Source organism: Phasianus colchicus, chromosome 14 (genome assembly GCF_987193195.1).
Source record: "Phasianus colchicus chromosome 14, bPhaCol1.hap1.1, whole genome shotgun sequence".
Classification (NCBI taxonomy): Eukaryota; Metazoa; Chordata; class Aves; order Galliformes; family Phasianidae; genus Phasianus; species Phasianus colchicus.
Genome location: NC_143449.1, coordinates 18,065,770 through 18,083,594, shown reverse-complemented (window position 1 = coordinate 18,083,594; position 17,825 = coordinate 18,065,770). Strand labels below are relative to the sequence as shown.

Here is a 17,825-nt window from a genome sequence, read left to right as displayed (position 1 = left end):
TCCATTCTGTGGCTGAGAACCACCCTTAGCTGTGATCGCAGCTGGAATAACCAGCACTATTGAAACCAAAAGTCGCCGAAAGGAAGATGGAAAGAAGGGCAGCAGCTGAGAACACGCTGCTGCCAGCTGCACAAGGAGGGAAGCCAAAAACGTGACAGTCAAACTGGCAAACCAAAGCTTTATTTTTTGTTTGAAGTCTTCGCTACAGTACGTAGGACTGCGCCCTCTATACATAATTAACAATCATTCCTGAAAGATCTGTATTTGGCACCAGTTTGTGTTTTACCTCAAACACTTTGGGGGAGGATTCACTTCCAATCAAATTTGGTTTTCTAACAGAAGAGGAGCTGCCATCATGAAGCCAATTAGCTGAGTTACTGGAGAAGCTTAAAAACAAAACAAAAACGAAGTCCTTATCTAAACCAACACATTACAGAGCTCCAAAACAGAGGTCAAACATTAAAAGGCTGATATAGGCTCAAGTGGTTTATAAAACCTATAAAAAAAGACTACACCAGCAAATATGCCCTTCAGTCCGCACAGTTTAGAAATGAATGCAGGGAGCAACACTCGCTAGCTGGAAATCTTGCCATGGGAGAACCACACGTATACCAACAGGAGTACCCAAATCAAACGTTAAAAGGCTCCAATTCCCAATCTATAAGAGGAGACAAACGCGCCAGAAGATTGCATCAAATCCAAGGAATCATAATTGGTTGGGCAGGTCAAACTTCCCCCACCAACCACCACGTCTCTCACACATCTAGGCTCACATGTACACGGCTCAATCCCATTCCAATTCCTCGTGGAATAAAAGGATCCCAGGCTCTATAGAGTCTTTCCCTATCATGCAAGAAATATGTCTGGCTGTGCTCTAATTACCATCATGTATCACTTCAGCCACAGAGTACCAGGCAGATTAAGTAGAAATGCACAGTTTTTAGCTCATCATCTCTGCACAAGTGTTGGAGAGGCTCAGTTCCTGGAGAGGTCTGGGTGGGCACACAGACAAATCTCTTCATGCAGATTCACTGGCTTCCACTGGTTTGATCATGTGGTCCGGTTTGTTGCCAGCAGCATAGTGATCCCACATCTGAAGATAAAGCCGCTCCAGGTCCATCGTGTACTGCTTGGTGTTGAACAAAGGACTGGATATTCTCTGCTTCCACACTTTGCCACGTATTTTTTTCAGGCTGCAAAAAAGTTGAAGCCAATCATGAATGCTTCCCAACACTTCATATACTGTTTACTTTTGAAACGTGCTTCAGCAGACCCAGAACTGCCAGTACGAAAACAGCAACTCCCACACCAAGCTCATGTGGCTGTTTCACCCCCTCATCATCATTTCTGATACAGACCAGCATTACCTCTTAATGTCACAGCTGGTATGAAGTTGTCACATGAACTGTACTGCACTAACTTACTGCACACTTTTAACTTACAGTAAATGACAAACTGTCTCATGTTCAATCTAAAAGAACAGAAAGTGAAATACGGTGCACTTTTTATCAGACAAGAGCCTGCACCAGAGCAATTTCTTCAGAACTGCAGTGTTGCTACTGGAGCACTGCCACATTTACTATAAAAACAGAAGCAGAGTTAACTGCAAGACTCTAAGACATCTCAGGATGAGAACTGTCTTATTTTCAACATTAAACTACATGCAAGATTACTGATAAAACTCAGCACTGTGTCCCTAAACAGCGCTTTCTATTCTTGGTGTTACATGCTACACAATACAAGTTCACTTACTATTCCAGATCAGTTCCCAGTTTCACAGCAATGTCCTCATATTCCTGCCTACTTTTTGCAATAAGCTCAAGACAACCAAGGCAAGTAAGCTGGGAGGCAGCAACTCGTGATGCAAGTGTTTCACCTATAGAAACATAGAAAATAAGATAACTGGAGTCATCAACACGCTGCAGAGTGCGAAGCTACTTTCCTTCTGCCTCTACAAGAGGAAGTGAGGAAGTCTGCCAAGCTGCTCGTTATGGTTACAATAATGACATCAAATTCACCCACTTCATCCAGGTTTCCCACTGCATTACCTGGCATAGTGACCATAGGAGTCCCAGCCCAGAGCACATCCATCCCCGTTGTGTGCCCATTGCAAAGCGGAGTGTCTAGACAAACATCAGCCAGCTGCCCTCTCCTCACGTGTTCTTCCTTAGGGGCAACGGGAGAAAAGATGATTCTGTTCTGGGAAAGACCCAAGTTTTGGGCATACTGCTGAATATTGGGTTCTCCTACAGCTGGGAAACGCAGCAGCCATAGCACACTGTTTGGAACTCTTTTTAGGATCTGTAACAAAAATCAAGAAGAAAATACAGTTAGTTATGCCAGAAACCTTTCCTTTTCTGGGTACACACTTCAAAATAAATTAATACTACTGTGTTCCAGAGGTTTGATCTTAGTTCCTAGACCAAAAGGAATCTACTCACATTAGCCCACATCTGCAGCGTGGAAGGGTCAATCTTATACAGCTGATTGAAGTTGCAGTATACAACAGCATCTTCTGGTAAGCCATACTGAGAACGGGTGGTAACGATGATGGTTCGTGGAACTTCTTCTCCAGTTGCTGCTTTGTTGTTAATCTAAATAGGAAAAAAAAAAAATAAAAACTATTGGAATGCTGAAATTGAAGGAAATGTGCTTAGGCCTAATGGAATGTTCCTGACAGACACACTGCAACATGTGCTGGCATCACAAGTTACAGAAAGCTTATCTTTCACTTCTTATACAAAGACTAAATTGTCTACTTACCCAGAACAAGAATTTAAGTGGTATGTGTACATGTTTGTCGATACCATGATGTCACAACCACCAAGGAACAAAACACTGGGCATTTTCATGCCCTGGCTATGTCTCCCTGCAATTTCAAGTCATTAGAAAGAAGTGGCATGTAAGGAGTGCTCCCCTCCTTAAGGTCACCTCACTGCCTTGGAACTAAAAATGAGAGCAAGACTTCAAGAAAGAAGAAAACAGTACTTAGAAAACAAAGGGATTTTTGTTGTTCAATTTGGGGTTGGGGTGGATGGGTTTATTTTTGTTTTTCAGTATTTCTAGTCTTGAGGATTAGTAAAATGGAAGTATAATTTAAAGTCAGAATTACAGATTTTTGTAGTCTATTTTTTGTTTGTTTTTAAGCAACAGGCAATGGTCAGAAGAAAACATCCTTACAGATATGGCAAAACAGGTACTTACAGCCTCTTTTTGTTTTAAATTTAATGTTTTACGTATGTATATATTTAAAGTTTAGCTCACTGCCACTGCTGCCAGCCAAAATAAATGTACTGTTGACAAACTTGACACTCATGGGAATGACTCACTGTCACTGACTCTGTTAGAACATGGAGCCAGTATGTTGAAACTGTAAAGACACGAAGATAAACAAGATAATTTAGTTCAAAAGAAATAGGTAAGAGTGCTACTGACCCATAACACTGTGAAAACCTCAACCACAATGCACATTCCTAGTCACCAATGCCCCACATTAGAACACATACAAAGAAGGGTTATCTTACTATGACCAAAAGAGAGAAACTGCATTTTAAAAGGGCACAGATACAGCTTAGATTGGTTCTCTTGGTGGTGGAGTGATTAAGACAAGAAACTCTCCACTATTTCAGGGCACAGCATTTCCAGGAAAGAAAAGAGAAAGCCAATAAACCTACTAATCATACTAAGACAAAGCCTATTACAACTTACAGGAAAGTCTAAGTTGTGCACAAAAGAACTCATAAAAAGAAAACAAAACATGGATAGAGAGGTAACAGTAAAAGGTCTCTAATGAAGAAAAATAGGTCCCTAGAAATTCAGAGGGGATTTCCACAAAATTCAGGTCACAAATGAGACTTCATATTAAGTTACAGGGCCAGTGTATTTTCCAATTCTCCTGAATAACAATGGACTTTCCCCCCACGTCCACTTTGACTTGGCTTTGATTAGCCAGATGGACTGAAGATGCATTTTTATCACACAGACATACAAGGATTCACACCTCAGCTCTACGTACATACAGAACAATGTACTAGGAAGCCTACAGCTCACTCCCCCCTGTACCTGAAGACTAAACTGAAGAACATTCAGGAGTCAAAAGAAGCCACATCAAAATCAAAATCAGGTATTTTTTTTTAAAAAGGAAGAACTGGTCTACAAGGTTAAAAAAAACCATTAAACAAAAACAGTAGTTGTCACTATCACCTAAATCCCATGAACTGAAAGCACTGAGAAGTGATGGTACAGAGAACAGTTCAAAGATACAATTGACAGTCTTTTCTATGCAGCAAAATTCAATTACTTTGGACTTTAGATACCACATGATATAACCCCTCTACCTTTGGGGATAAATCATCTTCCACAACATCTGTGGCTTACAGCACATCTGGAGTTTCCCTCAGTATGAGAACTAAATAAATCAACATGACAGAAGAGAGGCATTTGCTTGGGAGGTTGTTGTTTCTTGTTATATTAAAACATACAAATACACAATAAAGCCCAAGAGATGTGCCTTGAAGTGCCTCACCTGAGTAGTTGCTAGTCCATTACTAATGTTGAATCCGTTGATGGTTATCTGAATTTGTCCACGATTAATCATCTCAATCACAGCTTCTGCAATTGTGTTCATAGGAATGACTGGCATACTGAGGGCAGCATTGCTGTCTGCACTGTCTCCACTATCAGGACACTTCATCTATGTGAGAAATCCCATAGTCAGAGAAAGCAATACTTTAAATGCTTAAGACAGAACACACAAAGGGGTAGCGCTCACCTTAACAATCTTGACATCAGGGAGGCTGTCCAAGAAAGCCTTCAAGTCAATGCCATTCAAAACAATTCTGTTATCATAAATATGACCATTGGATTTGAAATCAATGACTGCTTTTTTCTGGGGAAAAAAAAAAAAAGAGAAGCACACCACAGCTGTTTACAAGACCCCTCACCAAGTATATCCTCAGAGTCACTCCATTAACACAGAGAACAGCTAACACCAGTTACTTTTCCTGCTCTCTATCCACATACCTTCAGATGGGGGAACATGTTGGCGTGGTCTCCAATAAAGAAAGTGTTTGGCATGTATGCTAATTTCTCTGAATACTGCTCAGCCACCTCCACTGGAGAGGTTTCTTTATCTGTGATGATATAATCCATGAACAATGCCCCACTGGTTCCAGGATACCCTAACCACATTGCCTACAAGACAAAGAAGGAAGATTCCAGTCCCAGGTACACTGTCAAATAATGCAAATTAGAAATGAATGCATGTAAGCTCAATTCTCCATCTTCAGATTCAAGATCTTCGTTGTGCTTTCTCACTTTCTCTTAAAAGCAATCATTAACTCCAAACTTTCACTGAGACAGTGAATAGGCAGAGAATATTCTAAAATTGATCCTCCAAGCAAAAGACTTCCAACCCAACTGTGCACAGCTTTAATCAGACATTAAGCACCGGTGATTTCAGCTTCCCTCAGCTGAGACAAGAGACTCCTTGATCTCAGAAAGGGATTTTTCTGGAGAGAAAGATCTCTTCAACTCAGTTACCTGAATAGGTGCTGGTCTCAGAGCAAATAACTCATTCCGGGCTCCCTTGGTATAGCCATTCATGTTAATCAGAATGTGTATCCCATCCTGATGGATGCGGTCTGCAGCTTTCCCATTACATGGTATCTGAAGAAGAAATGAATCAAATTGATTTATGCTTTCAATAACAACTGCAGTTAGTCATCAGTTTTCCAATGGATAAATGTCAACTGCATAACCTGGCCAAGACTTCAATTTTGTCAACTCTTTTTAATAAAGAAAAGCAATCTGCTTTTCCTTTAAGAGAGAGAGAGCAGTTAAATGCATCAACAAATATGGAAGCTGCTGCCCTGTTTTTACTATGACACAGAGCTTTCAACATTCACTGTTGCAAAGGTAGAAAGAACAGCTCTCCATGAGCATAACTACAGGCCCTTACTTGAGAAGAATGTTCTCAAGTCTCAGCTTTGCCAAACTGATCTTAAAGAACAGTTCTGCTCACATTAACTTAGCATTTTTACTTCTGAGACAGATCCTCAAACACAAGAGTTTTAGCTATCTAAATCTGGAACTGTCTAGGCACTAATCCAGTTCTATCACCCATATCTACTATTCCACATACACATGTCCCATGTTGATTCAGATTCTTGTTAGTTATCTAGAGATAGTGTAACAACTTCTGTGTATACAGAAAATCCTTACCACGCTGTTCAAACAAACCTTAAAAAACAAAACTAAAAACACATCAAGTAACTGAAAGCAAGCTTTTGATAGAGGGTGGGAAACCCCTCCACCAAATCAAATCCCCTTTCTGATCCTTGGGATAAAATAATCTTAAGCAAGCTTAAACATTTGCAGCTGTGGGATCTTGCCTTATCCATGGCATTTAGAGATGCCAATTATCTTCAGACCAAATGAAACAGCTATTAAATATTTTTTAATATAACTTTTTAACAATCACCAAGGTCACGCAATAGCCACTGTACCCCACGTTAATTAGACATAACATCAATGTACCTACAGATCCTCAAATTCTAAAACCAGCATCAGCCTCATTCAATAGACCACTGCAGCAAAACATCTTCACCTGCTCATCTGCTTTAAATTTTGATTTGCTAGATCTGTCTACCAAAAAGCTCACCTGAGATAAGTCAACAAAGTGATTCGCTTCTGCCATCACTTTCACACGGAAGTTTGTACCATCGTCAGGACTCAGGGCATAACAGAACACCTACAATAGGAGGCACCAGAAATTGAGCATCTGCAACAATTTCTAACTGCTACAGAACTCTTGTTACGAAGTTATAATGCAACAAAATGCTTTTGCTATAAACATTTGGTATTTTAATTCTGAATTAGTTTAGTAAGATTGCGTTTAGTTTCAGACCAGTTCTATTGCATTTATTTGTGTGACAGTTACCACTGAGAAGAAGGGGCAGTGGGTGTTGAACACATCAGCATCAGGCCCCAGCCCAACCTAGTTCTGTCACTAGCGTAACCACATCTTGCATAGACTAAAACACAGACCTTTCTCATCAGGTTCAAGGTCAAGTGAATGTAAGAAGATAATTTCCATTAAGTGTTTATTTTTCTAAGAACATCTACAAGATACTATTTCAGAGCTTCAGCACACTTTGATATTTTTACCTCAAATTTGTCTGGGTTATGCATGCCGGGGATTGACTGCATTAGGTGTGATGTTGGATGGTTTCCAAAATCAGAGCTCACATAACCAATGCGAAGTCGACCTTCACTGGCCTTCAAATCCTTTGGATGCTCATACGGCGGCTTGTGAAGAACATTAATCTGTCAGGAAAACACACACATGTTCATAGAACCAGGAACCAAAACCAAATGCTAAGCACAGACAAAAAATAACCAAGTTTTTAGAATTAGCCTTATCCAATATTTAAGTAAGCGGCCTGTGGGCATCAGTTTCAGATCTGCATCACCTTGGGTCAGTGGCAAGGAAGCCTCACAAAGGCCAATAGTATGCATTAGATCATATTAGATCAAATTTTTTGTGAGAACAGGCAGATTTACTTCACAACAGACTTTTACGAAGCCTCCTACCTTGTCCAAACACAGATTTCCATGTCTCTCAGCAATAGCCTTCCTAAAGCTGTGAGAAAGAGGATACAGCATGCTGTGATGAGGGTGGACAGAAGGCAGTCTGTTCTTCTCCAGTTGATCAGCCACAATGCTAACCAGCTTCTTCATCCTTTCATCATAGTCTGTCCAGTCACAGACAATCTAGAAAAAAAGTAAAAATAAAATACAAATATATAAATAAAATATAGAACATAGACCAAATGAAGCTTGTTGTCCTAAGATTTATCAAGACGCTGAGACCAGAAATGGAAGCAAAACTTTCAGTAATCACTGTTGATGACCATACAATCTTCTGATTTCAGACTTACTCTTTCACTTTGCTTAGAGTGTTGGGTTAAGGTGATCGAGCTTTGCATTTGATAGAGAATAATCTTAAGATTACAGCCAACACCTTTTCCTCCTCACCTGCAGACAGTGAGCCAAGTTGCAGTAAGCATCAGGGAAATCAGGTTTCAGTTTCAGAGCGGTGCGGTAGGATGCAATGGCTTCTGGTATATTCCCTGAATCCTGTGAAGACAAAGGAATGTGTCAGTAGATAAAAACACATTCAGGCTAAGTACCCACAGCACTCTGAGTGATTCATACATCTGCACTACCTTGTGAATAGATGCCAGGTTGCTATGGGCATCAGCAAAAGCTGGGTTTATCTGAATGGCACGGGTGTAGCACTGTAGAGCTCCCTGAACGTCTTGCATTTCCTTCAAAGTATTTCCCATGTTAGAGTAAGCATCTGCAAATGTGGGGCTGATTCTGAGAAGGAAGATGACATGTTATGAACAATCAAAGCTTCTCCTTCCTGTCAGGAAAGGCTGGGGCTATTACAAACAGCATCCATTTACCTAATTGCCTCTTTGTAATGCATCAGAGCTTCCTGTAACTTTCCTTGCTGCTGAAGAACGCTTGCTAAATTTGAATGTGCAGCAGCAAACTCTGGAAACACCTGGGGAAAAAAAAAATAAAATATTGCCATCTGTCTACCAAATCCCCAAAGTATATCACAACAGAAATAATTTTGTGCATTTCTTCCTCTTATTGTTTTATGACTCCAGTCTGAGCAGACTTCCTCCTGCTTCTGGTAAGGGATGGAAGAAAACAACCCCACGTCATACAATACACTCCCAGCTTTATTTCTCTACCTTTTCCCCCCACACACCACAACCAACCTTACCTCAAGAGCCTTCCGATAAAGGCGGACAGCTTCCTCAATGTTCCCCTGCTCCCGTTTGATGTTTGCCAGATTGTTGAGAGAATCTGCATGAGTGGGACAAAGTCGAAGAGCTGTATTGTAACATTCTTCTGCTTCAGCCACCTACAACAATAATAAAAAGGGACAATAAGGGTAATGTTTACACAGCACTGTTTGAGACGGTATTATACAAATCACTCTAACAGGTTTGAAGTGATTATTTCTTGAATTATTCTCCAGGAACATAACAAACAAAACATGTCACCTTAATAAAATCGATTACAACTGGTGTCCAAAACACCATTAACACTTATTTTGACATTTTTAAGAAGGTAGGAAAAAAAAAAAAGCACTCCTTACACTGCCCTTCTCCTTCAAGGCGTTGGCCAAGTTGCAATAGGCATCAGGGAAGTGAGGCTGTAGTTCAATAGCCCTCCTGTAGGTGTCTATTGCTAGGTCTATCAGGCCTTGCTCATAATATACACAAGCAAGGTTGCCGTGTACAACTGCATGGTTTGGACTCAAACTCAAGGCTCGAAGATAAGCTGCTACAGCTCTGCAACAACAACAAAAAAAAGCATGTAAACAATCACCCATAGAGTGGCAATTATATTTACCTCACTTATAAAAGCATACATAAACCATTCAAGGGATACATATTAACACACACCTGTTCCAAGATGTTACTGGAAACACAAAAGTACTGCCTGAATTAAAAACCCCATCCAGGAATCAATTATTACTCATGCCATTTTATAACAATGCTGAAGAGACATGCAGGTCCTTCTGTTCAGGACCATTAAATACAGCCTGTATTCTTAGCACTTTTGTGCCAGTGTAAGGCTTGCTTCATTTGCACAAATGCCCTTGTTTGGCCCGCTTTACTTGTGGGTAAAGCAAAAAAAATCAATGAGTGTACAGTACAAACAGTCAAAATGATTAATTTCTTCTCTGTGAGCCTTTATGAGCTACAGAGAACAGTCATCAGAAATTATAATCCAATCAGATGCACTGCATATACACAACGAAGTCTGGATTTTCTTTCGGAATCTAAACCTACTGACCAGGATCCATCTCCTATCTATTTCCATCTACACCCTCAGCAGTGAAGTGTTAAAAACAAGAGTCAAGTGCAGGAAGATCACAAAGGAATATATTTAACAGGGGCTTTGTTTGGGTGGGGTTTTTCACTTGTGCTTACCTGTCAAATATTCTTGCCTCCTTCAGGACATTTCCTAGATTGATGTATGCATCCAAAAAGTTTGGGTCAAGCGTTACAGCCTGAAATTGTACGTACAGTTTTGAGCATTAGCACAAAAGCTTTATCTACAATATCTCAAGTCAGGTGTTGTTTTGGTTGTTTTTATTTTCAATGTACACATACAAATTATATATACAAATTTATTCATTTTTAAGCTCGGTAAACTTAATCTGTATGACTTTAAGACTTTATCTACTGGAAAGAAAGGAAAACTTCAGTTATATAAATCAATCATAAACACTGAGGTTACTTTATATAGAAGGGACAAAATACACTGCCTTTAAGTTACTTCCTCATCAAAGTCACGCCCTAATTGTCTCCAACAAAAACTTAAAATGAATTTTCTCATCTTTGCTACGTGCATGAAACCCTCAGAGCTATTCCAACAGCCCTTTTTAGTGGCACAATGGCAGTCTGAAACATCCTGAAGCAAACAAGTGACTAACACAGGGTGCCAATGGGATTGTAAGAAGTTCTACTGGTCAAAATATTTCTGTCTCCTATCAAAGTATTCTGCTATAAGGAGACAGCTGCCAACGCATTAAAATCCATCAGTGAGGGCAAACAAGTTTAAGCTGTTACCTTTTCAAAGTGATGAATGGCGAGCCAGATTTCTCCTTGGGCATTGAAAACACAGCCAAGATTACTCCATGCCACTGCAAAGTTTGGTTGAGTCTCAATTGCTTTTAAGTAACAGGCCTTGGAACAGTTAAAGAAGAGAGATACAAGGGAAGGGGAATATTTGTAAAAAGAAAAAAATGAGAGAAAACAATTGTTAGTATGCGTTCTCTAACCAGCCAAAAGTGACCCTGCAGTATAGGCTAGCTTGCGCCAAAACTACTGCGCTGCAAACTGCTGTTGGTCCTGCGCAGGCGCAAACCAAAACCCAGGTGCAAGCCCACCATTCTTCAGTTATGCTGCTGAGTCAATAAGACTGCAGTCACCTGCTCACCCCAGGAGTAATCTTAGAAATGGGGTGTGTAAAAATGAAAAAAAAAAAATAATAATAATAAAAAATGAGCATGCAAAAACGACTCTGGGATGAGATGGAACGTTGAAGCTGCGGAATGTTCTAAAATGAATAGAAATTGCTGTCAGAGGTAGAAAAGCTACTGGAAAAACACAGGTTCTTCAGTTTTAGCTGTCCTCGTCAGCTGAGACGACACGTCCCACCCACTGCTTTGAAGGCACTCGGCCACCTGCAGCCTGGAAACCTCAAATGACAGGATTGCATCAAGGTTTAGGTCCCTGTAATGCAAGCGCGAGAAATCGCTGCGCATCCTACCCAGCACGGCGCCACGCTATCGCTGCCAACTGCTGTGCTCTATGAGTGCCCCTAGGGAGCGTGAACGGCCAGCCAGAATCATTAATCTATCAGACAGGCCCGTACAAAAACGTGCACGTTCAATTTGATGTCTGGAATCTGAAAGCATCGCAATCCAATCGCGTGGGGAAGGGCCGGAGCCGGGCGGTCAGCCACAGATTAATCATCCAGCTGACCGTTCACAGGGCTCATCGCACGCCAGGCGCGTTACCGCTGCGCAGCCTTTGCGCTACTGCAGGATCACAGCGCGTCATCAGAAGAGCAGAACGCTGCAATCCAAACAAAGAAGAAAAAAGGAAAAAAAATGAACAACCGGAAGAGTTAGAAGCTTTTTTTTTTTTTTTTTTTTTTTTTTTTTACTATTAACTATCTCCAATTACTTCTTTAAAAATATATATCTTTAATTTACGTTTACTTTATTTCTTTGAAAGAATTTGTGGCTACTAGTATTAAACATTCTTACATTACTTGCTCGTAATTAAATATTTTAAGCTGTTTCTGAAGCCACAAGACAGAAGATTCAGGCATGGAGGCAAATGGTTTTGCTGTGGCAGTTACAAACCCGTTACCATATTTCTCATCATGTGACTTTTCGGTGCGTTCCTTGCTGGAAGAGGAGGAGGAGGTGTGTGTCTGCCCTAGATCCAGGCCTCGAGCTCCCTTCAGCGAGGCACCTTACGCATGGAATAGGAGGTTTCACCCACCTGAAACCTTCTAAATACAATATCAGTGGTGAAAAACCAAAAACAAGAGAGAAAATAAAACAAGATCATTAGTAAAAGTTCAACAAAGCAATTGCAATTTTTTTGGATATGTCTTAACACATGGGAATGAGGACAATCTGTCTGTAACAAGGGAGACATGCAGAAGGGAGAGGGTTAATCAGGGCAATTGCATACAGCAGGGACTTTTTTTTTTTTTTTGGAAGAAAGGCTCTGAAGTATCTACAAAGAAATTAAATTTTAGTTCAAACTGTAAGGAATTTGCTGGCTTGATCTTTCAAATGGACTGATAACCAAAGAAACACGTTGCAATTGACTCGAGATGTTTTTCCTCGTTTATTAAGTTCTCACAAAACGGAATAACACTTTCAAACTAGGTGTCTCCAGAGCTCTGAAACAAAGAAGTCAGCAACCTAAGGCAGGCGCAGTGTCTTGGCCTATACCAGTCACACTAAAGCTGCAGTGAAGTGCAATTCGTGTTAGCTGTCCGCTTGGTGGGCTGAGAACCAAATGTCTCCATGACCGTACAACGGTACCACACATCATTTTCAACCTGGATCTGACCAAATCAATTACGCTGCCCTGGGATGGTACACACATCCAAGTTGGTAGAGAAATCCAAAGAATAATCAACTTTGAACCTAGGCTCCCATCACCCCCTCAGGATCACCACCCTCCCCCATGGTGCTGCAGCCAAACAGACAGCTACGCTGTTCATACACTCCACTTTTTAGCATGCGCGTGGGGCTTGGAGTGACAGACGTGGAGGCCAGAGTGTTTCTCACTTCTCCACACTCCTCACCCCTGCAGCGCGGACGCGTAAGGTGGCTTGTAACAAGACAATTTCTTTGTGCAATCCAAGTTTTAACGTGCCAAGAATTTTCAACTCATCTCGGTGTTCAAATTCTCAGTTTAGGAAACGCAAGACTGCTAGAAGCCACCTTTCCACTACAGCAAGTTTTCTTTGATCAGTTCATTTCCAAACAAACCAGCTTTGTCCTTCCGATTTCTTTATTTGAGGGAGGGGAGGAGGGAAGGCGTGAAGAAAAGTTATTGAGGGGTGCGCAGACTGCAGCTATTGATCATTTACTAGCCTTTCTTCCACCATCGAGGGGAGGGAAAAGTTAAAAAGAATAAATATCTTTAAAAGCCAATATTACAAGGTAACATTTGGATAAGTTTCTTCTCCACTTACAAGCCACAAAGGACTTTAGAAGAGCAGCATTTTCAATAGCACCTGCATCGTACAGGGATCTCGAGCTAACCACAGGCTCTCTGCTTGGCAGCAGCAGGCAAGCCTCAGATTTGAAGGGCTGTTACTTATTTCCAGATAAGAGAGCATGGTGGAGCCCCTGCCCAATACTTCAGAATGGTATCAGGTAGTCTAGTTCAGCAGGAAGGCTCGGTAATGTTCCATTTCTTGACTTAAACCAACTTTTAAGCATGGACATGCCATATCTTGCCCTGCAACTACTCTGGGGCGTTTCAGTGCCTTCAGTTTTCAGCAGTTTCTCAGACTGTCTGTAGATCAACGCAGATTTGAAGACTTGGTGCAAAGTTCAAGTTTTCAAAACACTGGCGTTTACATGTATTCTACTCAACACCTACCTTGGCTTCTTCCAAGCGACCCAGGGCTTTGAGCAGGTTCCCCAGGTCACTACGAACACAGTACAAGTCCTGAAAAACCAAAGCCACGCAGTCAGTTTCACTACTTCACAGCTGCCCCTAAGGTCATCAGAGAGGCTTTGCAGTGAAAGCCCCCAGTCCTCTATAAATTCATCCCAAATTCTTCATAAATATACAACAGGTGTGATTTTTGGTCATTGTTTTGTATTTATTAAATAATTAGTTTATTAAATTAAATACCTTGCTTCCTGCACTCTTAACAGCTTTTCTCCCTGCATATCCCCCACCAACCCATCCGTTCTTCTACAAGGCACTACTTACAGGGTTGTACTGAAGGGCAGACACGTATGCCTGTACTGCTCCTTCCATATCTCCTGCAGCTACCAGCGCAGCAGCCAGATTAATATATCCATCAATGAAATCTGGTTTGAGGCGCAGTGCATGTCTGTAGTGCTCGATAGCTTCCTGCAGCTGCCCACGTTCCTTGTACACGTTGCCCAGATTTGAGTAGGCTTCGGCCAGCAGTGGGTTCTGTTTAATAGCCAAAGTGCTGAAGTGAGCAGACCTAGAGAAAAATCAGACAAGTTAACAAAGACAACTGATTATGAGTGTTTGCCTGTTCAATGTTTGATGAACATTCATGCTTAAGCGAGACAAACATCCAGCAAACTCATCTGGACTTACAGAGCTACCTTACGTGTAGCCTCTCCTTGTTTAACCACCTCCCCTATTCCCATTGCAGGTTCTACTGAGAATGACAACCCAGCTGCAATCAGCAGGATTCAATTCTTCTCCTCAAACCTGAGCTCTACGTGCATGGAGAAAAGATCACAAATACTCTGTTAAGCCTCTTCAAACATGTGCATGCTTTTTTCTATGCAATGTTTCACTGATAGTTTTTAAGAAACGGGATAATACAGACAGACTTAGATTTAAAATTCTGTCCTACTCTCCTCCGTTTCATTTCCTTCCATCTGAATCATTACTACAGCTTCACTCAGAAGCCGACACAGAATAAATCCCAGTTACAAGTTACTACTTCCTTCACCAGCACAGAGATTTAAAGTTCCAGAGGCTTGACAGACACAAGCAAGGTCAAGAAGAAGCAGGCAGAAGAAACAGAGACAACTCTTAATTAAGCAACACCATCTCACAGCAATCAGTCAACCTCAGAACTTTAATTATTAACCCCACACTGCAGGTAGAACACATGAAGACTTCTGTTCACGTGTGCAAATAACTCAGGGGCATGCAAGCGTACAATAGGAAAACAGCAGGAGAATAACAGCATTATCTGATGCTTGCTGCAAAGCTAGCAACTCCCACTCGTATTCCTCTTATCCTAAAAGAATTCAAGAAACAAGAACGTTATTTTGGGCCAGTCAGTACTGCTACCACGAAGTCAGCATGTGCAATTAGTGCTAAAGCCAATGTTAGATAAGCACTTTCAATAACTGTGCTCGGTACCACGAGGAGCACAAAACAAGCTTGAACACAACATCTCAATCCTACCTGTCCAATCTGCGACACTGGAAGTGAATAGACGATAGCAATAAAAGCACACCAGTATTATCAGGCTCTTGTCTCCAAAGCTGCATGCAGTGTCTCTCTGCTGCTTCAAAGTCTCCTGCCTGATACTCACGATGAGCCAACTCCGCTAACCCTTGGAAGGAAAGCATACGTTTCGTTGGTTCTGGAGAATCACCAAAACATTTAAGGGGGGAAAACAAAAAGTTAGAGAATGGAAACAAAACCAAAGAAACCAAACAGAAACAAAATGAATGCAAAAAAAACCAAACCAAAACAAAACGTTTCAAACTAAAGGATGAAAACTTTTGAAATTACACAAAACAACACAGCAGGTGGAGGTTTGTGCTCTCACATCTTCAGGCCCCAGCTGCTGCTGTGGGATTTCATCAGTTAACATTTGGAAACAAAAGCAGCCATTGCAGTTACACAACTTCAAATGTTTTCCAAGTTAACAGAAAATAGTTAAGATAATCCTACTGTAAAGCGTTACTGGGGCTCATAGCAGCAACAGAGCCAGACAGAACAATGAATTTCCTTACCCCCCCCCGCCCCCAGCCCGGGAACGTAACATTTCCTAGCACTGAAAAGCAATAAAAACCTCGCAGGGAAATGCAGGACCACAGACTTCAAAGGACTCGAACTAAAGGAAGTTCTGCTGTGTCAGTAGATTTGTATCTTGTGAAAGCCCTTAAAGAAAAAGGCTTAATGCACAGCATTCCTTTAAACATCCACTCTGCCAGTGTTATCCGCCATGCATAACAATTCCTCCATTGGAAAAGCAGCTTAATACTATCTGATGGGAGAGCACCGAGCTCCCGGGGCTGGGCTGACACGGGAGGGACACAAACTACTTCCATCAAGCACCAGGCTGAGACAAAACAATCTTATATGAGAAGCCCAGTCCTTGTCTTACAGTTTTGCATTAGAACAGACAGAGCAGCTTAGGAAAAATTCACAACTGTTCATGCTAGAAAGAAGCCCTTCAGGCTGTGCCTTCAGATCACCCGGTCCTGCTGATAAAAGCTCCGAGTACTGCAAGCACCTCTTATTTTTCGTTCTGAATTCCAGGACAGGGAAGGGCAGCATACACAGCGGGCACCGAACCCCATCCGTTCAGCACTCCCTATCTGGTCCTACGGAGTTCTACACTTCTGATGTAACGAATCACAGAATGGTTCGGGTTGGAAGGGACCTTTAAGATCACGTAGCTCCAACCTCACTGCTACTGCAGGGACACCTCCCTCTAGCCCAGGTTGCTCACAACCCAGCCTGGCCTTCGGTGCTGCCATACAGGGGGCACCCACTCGCTGGGCAACCTGTGCCAGAGTCTCCCCATCCTCACATTAAGAATTCCTTCCTGCTGTCTATCTCCTCTTCCAATTGAAGTCTCCATGGGGCTGAGCAGCAGGGCAGGCCGAGGAGCAGCACTGAGCAGGAGGCTGAAGGTGGTGACCTTGGGGCTCCCACAGCACTGCATCCCGGCCCTGCATCACAGAATGGCCAGGGTTGGAAGGGACCTCAAGGATGATGAAGCTCCAACCCCTCTGCCACACGCAGGGCCACCAACCTCCGCATTTAATACTACACCAACCGGCCCAAGGCCCCATCCAACCTGGCCTTGAACACCTCCAGGGATGGACGGGGCATCCACAGCCTCTCTGGGCAGCTGTTCCAGCACCTCACCGCTCTCACAGCAAACAACTTCCCCCTGACATCCAACCTCGATCTGCCCTCCCTCAACTTCAAACCATTTCCCCTTGTCCTGCTGGTATCTACTCTTTGAAAGAGTTGATTCCCTCCTGTTTGCAGGCTCCCTTTAGGTCCTGAAGGCTGCAACGATTCACCCCGCAGCCTTCTTTTCTCCATGCTGAACAAGCCCAGCTCCTCAGCCTGTCTTTGTAGGGAGGTGCTGCAGCCCCCTGCCCATCTTTAGGCCGTTCTCTGGACCCTGTCCAACAGCTCCCTGCCTTTCTCGTCCCGTGGGCTCCAGACCCGGACGCAGCGCTGCAGATGGGGCCGCACAAGAGCAGAGCACAGGGCAACCCTGTACTCACGGCATCCCACCAGCCCTATTCCCCCCCTCCCCTTCCCTCCCCTTCCCTTCACGCTCCGTTCCGCCCCCCCCGCCGCCCCCGGCAGCGCCGTTTATTTCGGTCCCGCTCTCCGCCCTGCCCCCCGCGGCTGCCGGATGAATCGATCGGCCAATCGATGGATCAATGACCACAACGCCCCGCACACGCGGCCCGGCCCGGTCCCACGCGGCCGCTTCTGGAAAGTTCCGCCGGGAGCGGCACCCGCGGAGCGCTGCGCCTGGGGGGGCCGGCGGTACCTGTGCTGTCGGCCACGTTCCCCACGGAGGTCGCCATCGGGGCGCTGGGCCGAGGCGGCGGAGAAGGACCGAGCTGCCCGCGTTCCCGTCACGCTGAGGCGGCGGCGGCTCCCGAAATGGCGCTGGCGGAGGCGGCGGAGAGCCGAATGGCTGCGGCCGGACCTAGCTCCCCGCGACAAATAGTCCGGGCGGAGCCAGCCGGCGGAGCGCAGCGC

The 17,825-nt window shown here is 43.1% G+C and overlaps 1 protein-coding gene across 2 annotated transcripts; it reads right to left on the bottom strand.

The window, feature by feature from the left end:
* Positions 1-164: 164 nt before the first annotated feature.
* On the bottom strand, positions 165-17,803 carry OGT (O-linked N-acetylglucosamine (GlcNAc) transferase). 2 transcript variants are annotated; one of them, XM_031594139.2, is made up of 22 exons: positions 17,611-17,803; positions 15,264-15,444; positions 14,073-14,316; positions 13,734-13,802; positions 10,662-10,778; positions 10,020-10,099; positions 9,179-9,374; positions 8,801-8,941; positions 8,472-8,572; positions 8,229-8,382; positions 8,038-8,139; positions 7,594-7,773; positions 7,168-7,326; positions 6,662-6,751; positions 5,542-5,667; positions 5,023-5,193; positions 4,772-4,888; positions 4,526-4,693; positions 2,442-2,594; positions 2,049-2,301; positions 1,753-1,876; positions 165-1,193 (listed from the first exon to the last, which is right to left on the bottom strand). In XM_031594139.2, exons 1-22 carry the CDS (start codon positions 17,645-17,647, stop codon positions 1,019-1,021), a joined length of 3,138 nt encoding a protein of 1,045 aa, XP_031449999.1. In that variant the 5' UTR covers positions 17,648-17,803; the 3' UTR covers positions 165-1,018. The 2 variants fall into 2 exon arrangements, with proteins under 2 accessions (XP_031449999.1, XP_031450000.1); XM_031594140.2 differs by having other exon boundaries at positions 15,264-15,414.
* Positions 17,804-17,825: the final 22 nt, after the last annotated feature.

Coding starts and splice junctions, on each gene's coding strand:
- OGT (XM_031594139.2), bottom strand. CDS start 17,647: ATGGCGACCTCCGTGGGGAACGTGGCCGACAGCACAG. Junction 7,774..8,037: donor ACTTGGCTCACTGTCTGCAG/GTGAGGAGGAAA, acceptor CTTTTTTTCTAG/ATTGTCTGTGACTGGACAGA. Junction 4,694..4,771: donor CTGATGTCAAGATTGTTAAG/GTGAGCGCTACC, acceptor TTTCTCACATAG/ATGAAGTGTCCTGATAGTGG.